Here is a 17,243-nt window from a genome sequence, read left to right as displayed (position 1 = left end):
CTTTATGTCAAGTATAACTGCAGCTTGTTTTCTTAAAGCTGCATAATCTCAAAGAATCTCAAAAACAAATTGACAGAGTTGCAAATTGTGCGAGGGGGCCACTGGCTGAGCTTTAAGTTTTACTTTAAACAATATAGATAAAGACACTATTAATTAGCAAAGAAAGACTCTCCTACATAATGTCCAATGTCCTCGAGATCCAGCCCTCGCAACCTATCGCAACCTTCCCACTGCGCCCATGGCCCCGCCTCATGCCCTTATAAGTAGAATCTGTGTTTTTATTTTTCCCAGCATGCACCTGAAATTTTCAAGATGGCGCTGCCTAGATTCGAAACTATTGGCTTCCGAGCAGCAGTCCACAAACCAATGGGTGACATCACGGATGTTACGTCCATTTCTTTTATACAGTCTATGTACACCACACACTAAAGTCGTGTTTTCAAGTTTGTTGCTGGTGTCGCCATCGTGCCACTTGTCTTCTCTTGAGCAGAGATTAAAAAGAACCTGTTCCCGTTTCTGTTTCCACGACCTGAAGTAGATTTCATTAAGTTGACAATAATTGTATATTGCAACAGAAAATCATGTTTCAAAAACAAACATTACTTCTCAACATCTAGCAAAATTCAAATATTTAATCACATCATGAACACCACAAAAACAAGTCGAGTTTTTTATCAGTGTTAGTCGAGCAAGTCTCAGGTCGTGACTCGAATCCCCCATCTATAGCTGTACTGAGAGAATCGAGCTGCAGGAACCAGAAGACACTGAAAGCCAATATTTTCAGGTTCATTTTCTCTTCTGCTTCACTCTATAGTCTTTCCACTGGGTTTTCGCACCACCTTTCTGTCCCGCCCGGGGGCAGGAGGCTGATGATGATGGTCTGGCTGGGTGGTGTGAGCTGTGGGAGTGGAAGCAGGGAGCCGTTGGTCGGTAGCCGTGGGACTGCTGAGGACGGGTGACAGATGGGAGAACAGGAACACAGAGTCCTTGAACCGGTCCCGCTGTTTCCTCTCTCTTGCTGTCTCCCCTTTTCTCTGCGGTTCTCACCATCCGCTCACCTTTTTATTAATTAAACCCACTTCATTATGTCCCACTCTCTTACTAAAAAGGTATTTCTGTTTTTCCCCTTAAACTCTTTCCTCTCTTTTCTTCTTAAATTTTCCCTGATATTAATTTCTCACCTTCTTTCATACCTTCTTCTTCATCTTTGCAGCATCATTCTCTATTTCCCTACTTTTATTCCTTTTCACTCTCCTTTGTTCCTGCTCTCTTTTCTCTTTCTGAAGTGCTCCCTGTTCTTCTTACTTAGTGCTCATTTTAATCCTTCAAGCACTCTTACCTCTTGCATCTGTCCTTGTCACAGCTGTTTATCTTTTATTGTCTCACTCAGTCTAATTTGCTGTGTTGTAGCGGAAATAATCTTTCTTTCTGACTCTCATCCTAGTTATCCTTATTTCTTTTCTTGTTTTTTCTCTGCTTTTATTTTCCAGCCTTTTCTCTTTCCCTTTTTTTCTCTATTCTTTTTCGATTGCCTCAGGGCTCCACAGGGGACACCTCTCATCTAGTCTCACTCATCCATCAGCATGCAACCTGCAACCTTAACTAAGCCACACACTCCAATATATATGAGTGGAAACACACTCTGAGCTCAAAAGTACCTGAAGGACATGCACTCGATCATACTCTCTGCTCTGACGGGAGCACAGCGACACACATCAGCATGCACACCCACACAGTAGGAATTAAGATCTGTACATTTTGTCCTTATTCTGCAACACCCGACAGAGCTACATCTATACCAATACAGAGTGCCACAGCTACTTCCAGACACTCTCTTCTCATGTGTTTTACTCGCTCTCTCCAAATCTAATGCCAGTCTTTATGTTGCTCTGCAGAGTCAAATCCACTGCATGACCAGACCATCCATAACTTCTAAACTTCTCCCTGATCCTTTTCGATTTCCACTCGTCTTCATGCTAAGCTAGTGTCAGCCGATGAAAAATGTTCTATAGGTGGAGCTGTGTTATATTCAGTCAGTGTCCGTGACTGTAGCAGCACAGTTTAACACAAACTGCAAGATACCAGGGTGAAATAGTCAGTATTTATTTAACAGCAACATTAAAGACTTGAGGCTTTCTTGCACAAACAGAAACTTTCCATTTGAAACTGAACTCATTAAAAATATACTTATAGTTACACATAACATCACATTATATAGGTTAATTGAATGTTTCTTGGAAATCTTACACAGCATCTGAACTCGACTGAACAATTGACTGGAAGAATAGTGTAGAGTATTTTATGATCAATGTGCTCCAGAGCTGCAACAATATAAATTGATTAACCAATTGTTCGATCCAAAAACATAATCTGCAACCATTTTGATAATAATAATAATAGCTTCATCACTTGATTGAGTTTTCAAGCCAGAAAGAAGTCAGACAGTGAACACATATTTACAGAATAATATATAATAAAATGAATTAAAACACTTAATTGAGTGTCTCTGTGTTACCACTCACCTTTGTAGCCAACACTGTTGTTCTCTTTGACCTGGAGTCATCTGTTTATCTGTTGGAAAGGAATCAAGTACCAAAACACAAGGTAGCATTGACAATTACTGTTTCATAATCTAACCCACAGGACATATAATATGAGTCTGTCATTGTGTACTGTGTTTAATAAACTACTTTATCTACATTATCATCCTGACTGGATTTCCTACTCACTGTTTAAACTATAAAATGTCGAAACAAGTATTTATGAGTTGCCCTATAATGTGAGAACTAGTGGCTAGGTCAGTCCATTTTCTTATAATAAGTATTTTCTCAGCCAATGGTAAATAATTACTTACTTGATTGTTTGCTTGCTGTCGGTGATGATTCCTTTGATGTAGACAGAGTTGATGTTCTCATTCTGCAGAAGGTTAAACAGCATGTCGACGTTGTGGCATGATCTTGTGAAACATCGCCAGGAAAAAGCAGAAATCCTCATCTTGCAGTTTTCTCACAAAGCCCCCAGGCCAGTGTTAAGAGCATGACTGTATAAGTTCCACCTAGTTGTTCAGGATACAGGAAGTCTATTTTGCACCAGTTCATCAAGCACAGTGGTTTGCTTGAATGAGCGTGAGAAGGATGCAGAAAATCCAACAAAAAGGTCTGGAGAAAAAAAAGCACTGATCCTGGACGATGTTTGATATCGCCTTCTGCACGATGAGGTTCGATTGATTCGCATAGCAATGGACACAGTGTGCACTTCCGTTGACATCCTTTACCTTACAATGAACCCCAGCTTGCAGCTCCCTTCAACGCGGCAGTTCTGTCATAGGCCTGGCTAATTAGTCCTCTCTCTTGTCCCTCAGGGAGGATAGTGCTTAGCCTCTCCAAAAGTGCTGTGGCGATTGTGTCAGCGGTTGCATTCAGAAGAGGGATGAATTCGCTCTTGGATGTTGTTATGGATGTCAGTGTACCATAGAACAAGCAGTGGGTGGAATTGCCAGTCATCTCCTCTGCCTCAATAGCAAGATTATCACTTTATTTTGTTACTTCCTCTAGAATATAATCTTTAAGAACTGACAGCATGCAGTCCAAAAGTTCATTGCATGCACAGTCTTTGAGGGGCTTTTGAAAGAAGTAGCTGTGTTGAAATGCTCCTCCAACACACTGTCCAGCGAGCCAACTACATCCACTAAAGCCCTGAGAACAAGGCCAGCTTAAAGGCCCACAGGATTTAACACAGTCATTTATCTTTTTTTTTAATAAAATATGCTTGTCTTTATCCACCTCTTCATTACATTTCCTCAACCAAATCCATTAACCCTCCTGTTGTCCTCGAGTCAAGGAAGGAAGGAAAGAAAGAAGGAAAGCAGGGAGGAAGAAGGAAGGAGAGAAGGAAGAAAAGGAGGGAAGGAGGGAGGGAGGAAGGACAAAGGAAAAGAGGAAAGGAAGAAGGAAGGAAAGAGGAAAGAGGAAAGAAGGAGGGAAGGAAGGATGGAAGAAATGGAAGGAAGGAGGGAAGGAAAGAGAGAAGGAGGGAGGGAGGGAGGACAGATGGAAGGAAGGAAGGGAGGAGGGAGAAAGGAAAAGAAAAAGGGAGGAAAGAAGGAACAGTCAAAACAGACGGGGTCAATTTGACCCGGGAGTACGACACAAAGGTTAATTGCTCACATCCATCCATCGAGCCATCATCCACATCATTTTGTGTCTAAGTGAGAAATCTTGCGGTGAATTATTGAGCGTGAGTTGAGTTGTTGGAGGAAAACAACGGTGGAAATGTGAGTGAGAGAGTGTTTGGAGAGAAGAATGTCAGGAAGATTTTGTTGTGTTGGAGTAGAGAAAATGTAGCTTTGTGTTATCTAAAAGATTTTCAGAAGAAGTCATGGCTGAATATTTAACTGTCTTCCTGCAACAACTCAACTCACTTTAGTTATACACAATAACAAACAGGCTGGAAAGGTAAAGAAAAAGTTTGATTTCTCTCTAGGGATCCTTTCTATAATGAGTTTAGACACTTATAATTACAATCTGAGCCTGTTAGTAGCATTAACAAACACTTTTAGTGGACATACATATTGATGGGGCACTGCAGTCCGTCTGGTAGCTGCTCATTGAAGCGCTCCTGCTTAATACTGGACCAAATTCAAAAACTTGTTGTCCTCATTAGTCACTTAGGCACAAAATGACAGGGAAGCAGGATCCAGGTTGAAAATCCCAAAGTTTTGTGGCGGTGTTTAGCTCAGTGGGTAGAGCACCCGTCCCATGTGTTGAGGCTATAGTCCTCACTGCAGGCGGCCCTGGTTTGAATCCTGTGCTGAGTGGTCCTATCCTGCATGTCATATGTCATTACCCCCCCCCCCCTGCCTCCCATTTCCTGTCTCTCTCTCTCTACTAACCTGTACATCAAAGGCAAAAAGCCCCAAAAATATACTTAAAGAAAATCCCAAAGTTTTAAGTGAAGCTGTTCCTAACTCTTTCACCACCACTAATGTCTAAGAGGGGGGGGGTATATTTTCACACAGTACCCCAAAGCAACAAGTGACCAACCAGGTGACATTATTGTACATTTTATATGCTATATATTATATATTGAGGGTAAGATTTATGTGCCTGCCCTCAGAATAAGGGAAGTGTTACAGTCCTATCATTCATTGCTTAGATTTCAGTCACTGATTTTTACTTTCATACTGAAAACAAGTGTCACCAGTTTTACTCAGGTGTTCACAGCCAGCTAATATATATCTGGTGGTCTTTCATCCAGAGTCTTTGCAATTTCACAGATGCAGGGTTACCCATAGAGTTCCCCACAGCTGTTGCTAGTGATATCATACACTCCTCTCGTTCCCGTCTTTTCTTGCGGGTGTACCAACAGAGATATTTAATGGTTGAATGGTTTGTAGCGGGTTTGGTAGGTCTCTGAACTTTAACTATTGTTAGAGATTCCAGTCTGTGGTTTCTTTGATCTAAAGCTTTACCACAAAACTTTTCTGTGGTTACCGCTTTAAGTGGTTTTGTTCAGCTCTAAAACATTGACATTGTAGTTTGAGCTAAGTTATTTATTGTGTTTTCTAATTAAGAACTTTTGTTTCAGTGTTTTTCTTACTGAAGCCGAGCATCTCAGCTTTTCCTCCTGAGCTTTTCTCATTGTGCTTAGCGTTGCCAGGCTCCACAGCTGGCAGCGTTTGATGACTTTTGGGAACGACAACTGTCTCACGCTGCTGCACAGTAACTTTGTCACAATCAGACGAGCTAATTAGCCTTGAGCATCGAGATTAGTCATGTGGAGGTTTTTTGGGAGAGAGACTGCAACATGTGGAATATGAGAGAGAAAATTACAACAGGAAAATCATCTTCAGTAGTTTATAGATATGTTATGTATCTGATTATCTGATTTCAAACAGGAAATACCAAATTTAACCAAAGATGTGAAGTAGACGTGGCTTTCACACTGGACCAGGGACATTTATGAATCAGGATGTACTTATGTAGTGACACATTTGGTAGGTTAAAGACATAAAAAAGTCTGTTCCATCCTTTACTTATCATGACTTATATCATATTTTATTTGTCAAGTTCTCAAATTAAGTTATAATAAGAGTAAAAATACATTATATCCACACTGAAATGCAATAACCTTGGCTTTGCAAGCATTAATGACATTTCAGTGGTAGTGGCAGTGCTAATGAGAAGGTGTGAAAAGGTCATGATTGCAGGATTGTAGGAATACATATTTCATTAGATATATCTAATAAAGGCTAAGCTCAAACAATGTCTCGAGTGTGACGCTCTATTTTTTAATTTGTAATTGCAGACTTTAAAGTTCAAAAAGTTTTAATTTCAAACGTTCCTCTGTTCAGCTTGGCCAAAGAAAAAAAAGAAAAAAAAATTATTATCCCTGAAGTGGTGAGAGCTATTCCCCCCTTAGAGACAAGTTTAGCTTTTGTAAAGATCAGTACACATACAAGATTTGAGAAATCCCCTCAAGCCACAAGCAACAAAGTCAGAGAGAAAGTTTAAAGTCATATTCAGCATTTCTACTGTGGCCCAGAGCGAAGTACAGAGAAGCAGAAAGAATCTTTGAGACATATTCTGATTAGCGTTACAACAAGAAAGCAACTCCACGGTTCTGCTTTACAAAGGCATACAAACAGATTATTTACAAAGACCTAAACCCTCTGTGCTAGTCCTAAGAATAGGGAATAGAGAAAGGACAGAATAGACTCCTAACAGCATACCAATAATACACTTTAAGTTACATTTAATAAGAACTTAACTAAAGCTTCAAGATAATTAATGTGGTGCCAACACACATCAACACAGCAGCTGATGTGTATTTCAAAAGAGTTCAGTAAAAAAAAAAACATGACAACATCAACATGGCTGTTTATTAATTAGCAGTCACCCTGCTCCGTATGACTAAGGACCTGGGCTTGTCCTGGTTCGTCCACACGGCGAGTTCGGACCGCAGCCAGGAACCTCAAGGTCACCACTGTCTCATCAATTTCACGACTGAAGCAGATGGCTGTGTCTTTGAGTTTTTTCCTCCAGACAGCCTGTGAGGCGCTGCGTAGCATCCGAGCACAAACTACAGCGCAGGCACAGAGTAGAAAATAGTGAAAGGAAGAAGCTAGGGTCATATCAAAATATGCCTGGTGGAGTCCAGGAGGTCCAATTCTCATTAAAATCAATTTCCTTCCTTTGAGCTGGAAGTGAGCAGAGAATCATGGGTTCAGGGTTCGTGAGGCCACTGTTAGCACGCTGGCTCGTTTCCAGCCATTGAGCTGGAAAGAAGAGCTAATGCCTCTGGAGTGAGAACACACTGCCAAGGTCCTGTGTAAAAGCAAAGTGCAACAGCACTGCAGGAGCTGCTCACAACATGCATGCTGACACTTAACGTTAGTATGTGCAACTTCCTGATTTAAACCTCAGGATAACTCAAAATATACAGGAGGTCTAGTGAAGCATTGATTTAAAGGATAACACCAGCACTTCATTTTTATTTTATGGGTTTTACTTACCAGTTAAAATGTTCCTGCTGCTCAGAGTTTAATGAGAATATGTTTTGTTAACAACATGACAGAAGGCTATGTAGTATTTGAAGCAAGATGAAGTAAAGCTCTTAAGGTGTGGTGTATAACAAGCATAAATGAGAATACTGGGGTTGTACTTTAATTATATTTGTCTGATTTGCATTTCCAATAAGATTTTTAACACACAAATGAAGACTATATAAAGATAAAGATAAGAAATCAACCTTCAATTTGATCATATCTTTGTTTTGAAGGATTGTCTGATAGGACTTCTGTCTTTGCTTTGTGACTGATTTTTAAGCATAGCACTTGTGAAAAAGTGTTGATAATTATAACACAAGGAATGACAATGCAAAATGAAGGCTCCAAAAATGTACTATGAAGGAATATCTGTCTTTGTTGGTGCCTCAAGGTTTTCATCAAGCAGAAAACGTAATCAAATTGACTTTTTGGCTTGCAATCATCATCAACAAAAAGCTTCACATTGACATTTAAGATATTAATCAGAGCAAGTAAGTCTGGACTGTAGCAGATAGCAAGTGATCTAATGAGGAACACAAAAGTCAACGCATCCAGACAAAAGCTTCTATGTTATTAACATTAAGAAAAATGATTGATCTCCTGCTAGGCATATCTAACCAGTACAGATGGAAGATCAGTGGCAGAAACCATCTGACTGTGTGTTTATTACGGTCCTTTCAACATCACCAAGCCTTTTGTTCCAAGGTCCTGACCTTTGGACCAAGTGGCAGCTTTGCATGAGGATGTAATTTTTATCGAAAATATCAAAAGGCCAAAGTGAGCAGCACAAAGGCAATCAAGAGAATGGGTAATAATTTATTGTATTGTCTTTTATCTCGAACCCTTGTTCATGGCGGTCACCTCTTGTTCTCTCTGTTGTCACACACTTTGGTCTTTAGCTCAGTGGAAGACAGATTGAGCTGCTCTTTCACCGGCCTGACAGTCCATTCAAACACAAAGCAGTGAAAGCGATGCAAAGCTATTGAATTATCCAAATCTTAGATGTGACACTATGCACATCAAATACTTAGAACAGCAGATAACTGAGATCCATTATGTCTAATTACTATTAATCGCCGATGTCATTCATTAAAAGACTTAATATTGTTTCATTAATCACTTTTCTCTCTCTCTCTCTCTCTCTCTCTCTTTCTCTCTCTGTGTGTCAACAATAACAGGAGCCACCAAAGACATGGGCAAGATGCTTGGTGGAGAGGAGGAGAAGGATCCCGATGCTGCGAAAAAAGAGGAAGAAAGGCAAGAGGCGCTGAGGCAACAAGAGGAGGAGAGGAAGGCCAAATATGCAAAAATGGAAGCAGAGAGAGAAAACATCCGACAGGGCATCAGGGATAAGGTAAAAATAACCCGATACAGCTATTCATAACTCTTGTTGAACCATTTAGAGTAAACTGAGCCTCTATTTGAGGAAATACGGTAATCCATTTTTCCTTCCCTCCCATATTGAACCTTTAATGCTGCACATTGATCAACCTTCATCAATCAAGTTAAAAAAAACATATTTAGGTATTGATTGATTCTCATAAACTCAGCTAATCTACTTTATCAGGACTGTGTGGGTTGGATTTGGTTGACAGTAGCTAAGCAACCTGCAAACTGTTTCCAATTTAGAAGTATTGTTAAAAGACCTGATTGGTGGATGTAAGAATGTGAACCCCGCCCACCACAAAGCAGGAAGAAGAGCACAGAGAAAAAGCAGAAATCTCTCACAAGTGAAAGTTTGGTAGAAAATATTGTGTTAATGTAGGATAACTTTAGTCAAAGTAAAAAAGATCATTGAACGAATAAGTTTTCAGGGCCTTTAAACTTTTTAATTAAATGTTCAATGTCAATGTTTTCCACTACAATAGCACCAAAATGACCTCTGAGATTTCTGCCAGGACTCCAGTACAATGGAGAGGAATTCAATTTCACTTGAAAACTAGCACTACAATAGAACTTCATCCTGCTAAAGAAACTCAGTATGTTGTATTATTATATTGATAATTTTAAGGCAACTCAAAATACTTGTTTTATTAATAAAGTCTGATGGTCTTGGTCAAATATAAGTTGAAATGTAAGCTAACACGAAGCATGAGGCAGGATGCAAACTGTGGCTCAGGAGGTAAAGCAGGTCGTCCATCAATCGGAAGGTCAATGGTTCGATTCCCGGCTCTTCCAGTCCATATGTTAATGTGTCCTTGGGCAAGATACTTAACCCTAAATTGCTCCTGATGGCTGCGCTAAAGGGCTATGAATGTGTGAGCGAATGTTAGTCATCATCTGATGAGCAGGTTGGCATCAGTGTATGAATGTGTGTGAATGGATAAACCAAACCACAACCTGCTGAAGAAAAACTGTTATGTTGTATGATTGATTATTACTATATTGAATTATTGATATTTTTAGGGCAAATCAAATCATTTGGTTAATATCATTGAAGGATTGGTTTAATAGAGAACTCATTACATTAGCATTATGTATGAGGGTCAGTGACAAGTAAGGGTTGGCTAGATGAGCAATTCAAAATATCTTTAAAAATGTCTTAAAAGCAGCATCAGGTTTGTTAAAATGTATTTTTAGTATATTTGTTGGTTTTATGTCATTTGAAATGACATTTGCAACATTTTAGACCACTTAGACATGTTTGCCTCTTTTTCCTCTAACATATTATCTCAAAATTGATTAAAAGCAGAAATTTGACGATGGGTCCACAAAAAAAGAATATGTGCAAGTTATTCATACGTTTATTTTCACATTTTAACCCTTTTAAATTTGACCAAACCACATGGACCAGTAGCCAGAGCAAAGTAGCTGCATATAACCATAATGGGTAGTAGAATGGGTTTCTTCTATTGTGTGCTCTATTCAGAAAAAGCTGAACTACTTAGATTAGATCTCTCCTCTCTCGTATCTCTTATGCTTTTAGTTTGCTTTAAACTGACTGCTTCAGGTTCATGAGCATGAGGATACTTTGTGCACTTCTATTAATAGATACAAAACTCCTTGATGATGAAGTTTAGTATTCAAAGTGTCAAAAGTATTTTCTGTCCTCGTCCTCTTTTTTTGTCTCACTAGGACCATCTCTTCTTTGATGAATGAATACTTAATATTTAATTAATCTGTAATAAAATGTTAATATATGATCAAAGTGTCTGCGGCTTGCGGTGAAATATTGCTCTTGACACTGCTAACGTTTCATTACGCCGTTGACTTCAACACTCTTTCAAGCAAGCTTTCAAGTTGAGTGTAAGACTTTTTCCATGTGTTTGTCCTTGTTAAACTATCTCTGGAGTTTGGGAATCATCTCCGCACACCACCGAGTCCCTGCAATCCTTTTAGTTTAGTTTTTTTTTTTTTTTTTTTGGAACAACTGTGAAAGAAGAAAAATGAGGGAGAGAGAGCGATACGACAGCATATCTTTGGGAAAGTGTTTGATTATGGAGAGTGGAGAGGAGGCTGACTAAGCGTGACTGTCTTCACTTCAAGTGATGGAGGCCTCTGTTACTCTGGAGAGAGAGAGAGAGAGAGAGAGAGACAGAGAGACAGAGAGACACACAGAGAGAGAGAGACAGAGAGAGAGAGAGAGAGACACACACACAGAGAGAGAGACAGAGAGAGAGAGAGAGACTGAGTGTGAGAGAGAGAGAGAGAGAGAGAAAGGGAGAGAGAGAGAGAAAGGGAGAGAGAGAGACTGAGTGAGAAAGAGAGAGAGAGAGACTGAGAGAGAGACACACAGAGAGAGAGAGACAGAGAGAGAGAGACTGAGTGTGAGAGAGAGAGAGAGAGAGAGAGAGAAAGGGAGAGAGAGAGACTGAGTGAGAAAGAGAGAGAGAGAGAGGCTGAGTGAGAAAGAGAGAGAGAGAGGCTGAGAGAGAGAGAGAGACTGACTGAGTGAGAGAGAGAGAGAAAGAGAGAGAGAGAGACCGAGAGAGGAGAGAGAGAGAGAGAGAGACTGAGTGAGAAAGAGAGAGAGAGACAGGGTGAGGGTGAGAGAAAGACTGAGTGAGACAGATTGCAAGGAGAGAATGAGAGAGGAGCAGCGTGGAGGGAAAGCAAAGAACAAACAATGGAGCAGAAGGAGATGCGGAGGAGAAATCCATCAACCAATCGTGCCACTCTTCTTTTTTTTCTTTTCTTCTGTCATCGAGTCAAGAACAAACATCTCTCAGGTGTTGAATTAAGACTTCTGCTTCCTGACGTTTGGCCAATCAGGCTGCTGAAGGATTACATTTCTTCTTCACTGTCAATGTTTTTAAGTTGGTTTTATTTGTACGTTTAAATTTGCCAACTGGAGTATGATTATGTGGAGATGATATTAGGCCGAACTAATAGCAGGATTATATTTAAAATCCAGTGTTGAGCAAACTATTAGAGCAGAATTAGAGAAGCTGTCAAACTCAAGAATTAGCCCTTGATAGTCTCCCTTTATAAATATACAGCGCTTTATTTTGTATTCATTTTAACCCTTGTGTCGTCCTCCCGGGTCAAATTGACCCCGTCCGTTTTGACTGTTCCTTCTTTCCTCCGTTCTTTCCTTCCTTCCTTCTCTCTTTCTTTCCTCCCTCCTTCCTTCTTTCCTCCCTCCTTTCCTTCCTCCCTCCCTCCCTTCTTTCCTTCCTTACCTCCTTCTCTCTTTCTTTTCTTTCTCCCTCCCTCCCTCCTTTCCTTCATTACCTCCTTCTCTCTTTCTTTCCTCCCTCCTTCCTTCTTTCCTTCCTTTCCTTCCTCCTTCCTCCCTCCTTTCCTCCCTCCTTCCTCCCTCCTTTCCTTCCTTCCTTCTTCCTCCTTCCCTCCTTCCTCCCTCCTTCCTTCTTCCTCCCTCCCTCCTTCCTCCCTCCTTTCCTTCCTTCCTTCTTCCTCCCTCCCTCCTTTCCTTCCTCCTTCCTCCCTCCTTTCCTTCCTTCCTCTTCCTCCCCCCTCCTTTCCTCCCTCCTTTCCTTCCTCCTTCCTCCCTCCTTTCCTTCCTTCTTTCCTCCCTCCTTTCCTTCCTTCCTTCTTCCTCCCTCCCTTCCTTCCTTGACTCAAGGACAACAGGAGGGGTTAAAGATCTTGAACACATATTCAAGTCTTTTTCCTGTCACTCACACAGCAAAGACTTTCCTTAGAGCCGTTTCTTAGCAATATCAAAAGCTTGACAACTGTTGTGTTTGCATTTTTCGGCTTTTTTCTTTAAAACCCAGCTGTTCAAATCTCTACAAACACACACACACACACAGATGCTCACACTTCTCCTGTGCACAATCTCACAGCGGAAATGGACACTAGTAGGTTTCCTTTAAGATATCTATTGCTTCAGAATCACATTAGCTTTAGCCTGAGAGAGCAGCTAAAGGTCACGGAGGAGTCCAGCTCATTTTATGCATCTCTGCCTCAAGATTAACCATCACCCAGGCTGTTGAGCTTCCTGTGTGCTCTGCAACCTTTTTCCTCGCAGTCCGGCTCTATTGATTTTTTTTTTTTTTTTTTTTTTTTATCTCAAACTCTGACCACAAATGCACAAAATGTCCTTACAGAGATACAGAGCTGTTACGTCACAACAAAGGCTAACAAGATATTGTTTTTTTGAAATTGTCTTGAAGTTGGAACTAATATCATCCGCTTTCAATCTGTTTAGATTCATAAAAGCTTCAAGTTCAATCAGAGATGCAGCATTCAGACTGACACGGAGCATTAGTGGGAAATTGTGTTTGCTTGTCCAGGCTCGTTTCTTCCAAGTTGTTGTTGCTGCCTTGTATCTCCAAAATATCAAGCTTTTCATTAACTAGAGACAGTTTCTTTTAACTTAAAACAACAACAACGTACTATAAAATAAAGTCTTAACCATCAATTAACTAAACATAAGAACCACCTTTGTGGATCCAACTGACTTAAATGGTTTTTCTATGGTTCTGAAATATAAATCAGTCTTTGAGGAGTTTCAATTTAATTATTACATGTAGGGTGAAAAACTATTGATATTACTATAAAAATTCAAGTATTTTAATTGAAAAATAATTGTGTTAACCTTAAATAGTTCCCCTAAAAAACAAACATAGGAGCCATTTTCTAGATACACAGTCTTTGTGCATCCAACTGACTTAATGACTTTATATAAATGGATCTTCTATGATTTTGATAGAAGGCAAGGCAAATTTATTTGTATAGCACTTTTCAACAACAAGCATTTCAAAGTGATTAACATAAAACATAAAATGCATCAGGAAAGAATATAAAAGCAACATGTGTTTAAATAAAAACATATTTAAATAAGATTAATAGTGTTTAATTTGACATTAAATTAAGCTAAAATATAATAAGAGTAAAAACAGCAGAATAAAAAGTAAGATATTAACCTTTAGAAGTTTCAACTGAATTATTACATGTAGGGTGAAAAACAATTGATATTACTATAAAAATCAAAGTTATTGGTAATAGTAGTAGTAGTTAATAATCAAAAGCTATGACATTTAAAGTGTAAAACTATCACAGCTCAAACTTGACAGCTCATTTTTTCAAGTTTATCCATTTGATGAGCAGCCGAAGAGTCTAAAGAATATATAACACAGCAGATTAAATTACAGTAGTATAGATTTATTATTTGATTAATGTTGAGCATGTAAGTTAATTTGGACCTTGGATATAATATTATGACAAAATATGAGCTTTAAACTCCATCAGAGTTTGCAGAGTTGTCATGGAGATGGGTCAGTTGTCGTCACATGACCCAAAATTGAAACACTGGTTATGTCCTAACAGGAAAAAGATGCTTTATTATCTGTTTTGAGAAAGTTACTTAGTGATATATCGTCAATGAAGGAAGGAAGCAAGTAATCATTCATATTTCTGAATTTTAGACTAAACTTGTACAGCATTGTTAGAGTTAAATCCCTTCTTAAACTTATTAAAAAGCTGGTTTTGTTTACCAAATTGCTTCAAATTAACCTTTTTTCCCTCCTTTAAACATACTCGTGATTTACTGTAATAGTTGTGTTCAGCCACAGGGTTTTAAAAAGCTAATTGTTAGCGTTGTCCAGCACACCTGCCGAGTGCCTCTGCTTGTAATTTGAATAGAAAATATCCTGGGAGGTCAAATTAAGGCCGGCAGCTGTTAAAGCTTCATTTCCGCATGCCAGAGCAATGAGTTTCACATATGCAAACACCCATGTGCACTCATTAAAAAAAAACACACATGCACAATGCTGTTCAGGATCCAAAAAGCTACACTGACTTCATGAGGGAGCAGCCTGAAGCTAATTCATGCAAATGAAGAAATCTGAATTACTTTGCCAGAGTACTAATCATTTTCAACCAATTTACCTCAAATGCACGAAATGATTATGTCACGCCTCGCTCATCTCTATCTTTAGAGTAAAAACTGCCACATTTTGAAGTCAGTCGCACAAATTCCTTCAGTCGAGCTGTGAGTGGGGACGAGGCTTCCTGTTTCCATTTGAATTAAGAAGAGAGATTCAATTTATATACTGTAACATGTACTGTACCGTACTGCTACGGTTGCGAGGGCTGGATCTCGAGGACATTGGTCAATCAACCTGTCAATCAGGACGTAGCCACGCCCTAATGCATACCCTGCTTTATCGTCAAATGTAAAATCAGGGAGGGCAAAATTTCACAAATGAACATCATACTGCATTGAAGAAGGCTTTAAACTAGCGATTGAGACCATAAACACATTTTGAAAACGTTTACTGAGGTTAGAAATCAAGTGAGAAGTTGGTGAATTCTCCATTCACTTGTATAGAGACGGAAGTCCTTTTGACCCCAAAACGGTCGCCCCCTGGTGGCCTTTTGATAGAATGCAGCTCTAAGTTACTTCCGCGTTGGCCTCATTTCAGAGGACCAGAACTCCCCGCCTGGGGACTCAATAAAACTATATCAATGAGTGAGAGTGTGCGGGAGCCTTTTTCATTTTTGGTTGCACATTCATCCGACGCACCTGTCACTACTCAGATTTTTTTCATCTTTAATAAAAATATATATTCTAAATGGGGCTAAACGTGTTTATCTTTTCTTTCCTGTGTAGTACGGCATCAAGAAGAAGGAGGAGAAAGAAGCCGAGGCAGCGGCTGCTATGGAGCAGGCCTCCGAGGGCAGCCTCACCCGTCCGAAAAAGGCCGTTCCCACCGGCTGCGGCGACGAGGAAGAAGAGGAGAGCATCGTGGATACGGTCATGAAATTCATCCCGGCTCCGCTCATGGATATGTTCAATAAAAAGTAACAGTGTTTTGGGTGAAATTTGGTTAACTTCTTACAACGCTCATCTAACCAAGACTAAAAACCGTATCACCCTGCCCCCCCACCCCGCCCCAAACCTGCAGTTTCACCTTTTCTTCACCTCTTCACCCCGCAAACTCAACTTCTAAGTGTCCTGGATTTAACATGCCATGATTTTATCCTTGATTTAAAAACATAACTGATCTCTGATGGTGGTACTTAACACCTGCACTGATCCAGTATCTTTTACTTCAAGGTAAATTTGATGCCATGTTTTTAAAATGTCCAGCACAATAAGACCAGATATCACCCATCATCCACCCTTTTTTTGTTTGTAAATAGCCTCGGGTTATACAAAAAGAGAATTATATATGAGTGAAATATGACATATAACAAGATGACTAAGAGTAAAAGCCATATTTTTAACTTTTAAGAAATTATCCAAATCATATCAAAATTTGATTGAATTTTTTCCTTTTATGTTCTTGCTAATATTTGATACATACAGTGTATATAAATACTTAAGTTTTTATCGGTTCTCCGTTGTGAGGATTCACCCCATAAACTGTCCCTCATGTTCTCATTGGTTTACTGTCAATATGTAAAATGAGCACTGGTGAAGTCAAAACAGCACTTTGTAAACCAGGAAGTGAAGGAATTAATTTGAAATGAGACGTAATTGTTCTGATTAATTTTTGTTCTTTTATGCATGCAGTAAACTTTTGTGAAGTGAAGTACACATATGGATACCATTTCATTTGTTATGATGAAGCAAAATACATCGATATTTGAGGCAATAACTGGTTTTCCATTTTTATTTAATCGACATCTTTGTCCAACATGTACAGTAGGCGACGATTGACTTTGTGTCTAAAATGTTCTTCCATGGGGAAAACCGTAAATGTTCTCCATACATGAAGTTTGTCTCAACACAAATTCTTATTATAAATTCACTTGCTATACATGTTTGTGGTTTAAACATTGAGTTGTAATGTCCGCTCTGCTTTTGCAATAGGACATATAAAGTCAAGGCCATACTAGTTTATTTTGATTTTGATTTTTTTAACATTTCCACCATTTTTTTTGTATAAAAGAAAAAGAAGTTTCACAAACAAAATGATGTTGTGAACACACTATATGTGAACAGACAGTGACAATAGTGCAATATATTGTTTGAAATGAAGTTGTCCTGTATCCGTTGGTTTAACCGATGTGAAGTCCCAAATCAGCAATAACAGACAATCTTCATTGTTGTGTGTTTAAACTTACTCCTTAATGTGTTAGTCGATGTTAAAGACGCAGGATGTGTCTGCATAGTGACAGTGAAGCCTTTGTAGGTCAGACATATTTGATTAAACAAGAGAAAAAGGGGGGAAGGTGGGATTTGTTTTGTGTCATAAAAAAAAAAGTCCAGTCACATGTTACAGAATGATGAATACAACCAGGATTTGTGTTCAGAGTCACAAACCGAAATGTAAATCAGTCA

At 39.3% G+C, this 17,243-nt stretch overlaps 1 protein-coding gene across 2 annotated transcripts in view; it reads left to right on the top strand.

The window, feature by feature from the left end:
- LOC128362913 (complexin-1-like) overlaps positions 1 to 15,866 on the top strand; it is a 64,737-nt gene extending 48,871 nt beyond the window's left edge. For both annotated transcript variants that reach the window (XM_053323777.1, XM_053323776.1), the window contains 2 exons: positions 8,725 to 8,900; positions 15,567 to 15,866. In XM_053323777.1, coding sequence (XP_053179752.1) covers positions 8,725 to 8,900; positions 15,567 to 15,761 — 371 coding nt within the window. In that variant the 3' untranslated portion in view covers positions 15,762 to 15,866. The remainder of the gene's footprint in view (positions 1 to 8,724; positions 8,901 to 15,566) is intronic.
- Positions 15,867 to 17,243: the final 1,377 nt, after the last annotated feature.

The sequence above is a fragment of the Scomber japonicus genome, chromosome 8 (assembly GCF_027409825.1).
Source record: "Scomber japonicus isolate fScoJap1 chromosome 8, fScoJap1.pri, whole genome shotgun sequence".
Classification (NCBI taxonomy): domain Eukaryota; kingdom Metazoa; phylum Chordata; class Actinopteri; order Scombriformes; family Scombridae; genus Scomber; species Scomber japonicus.
This window is presented reverse-complemented; position numbering and strand designations above follow the sequence as displayed.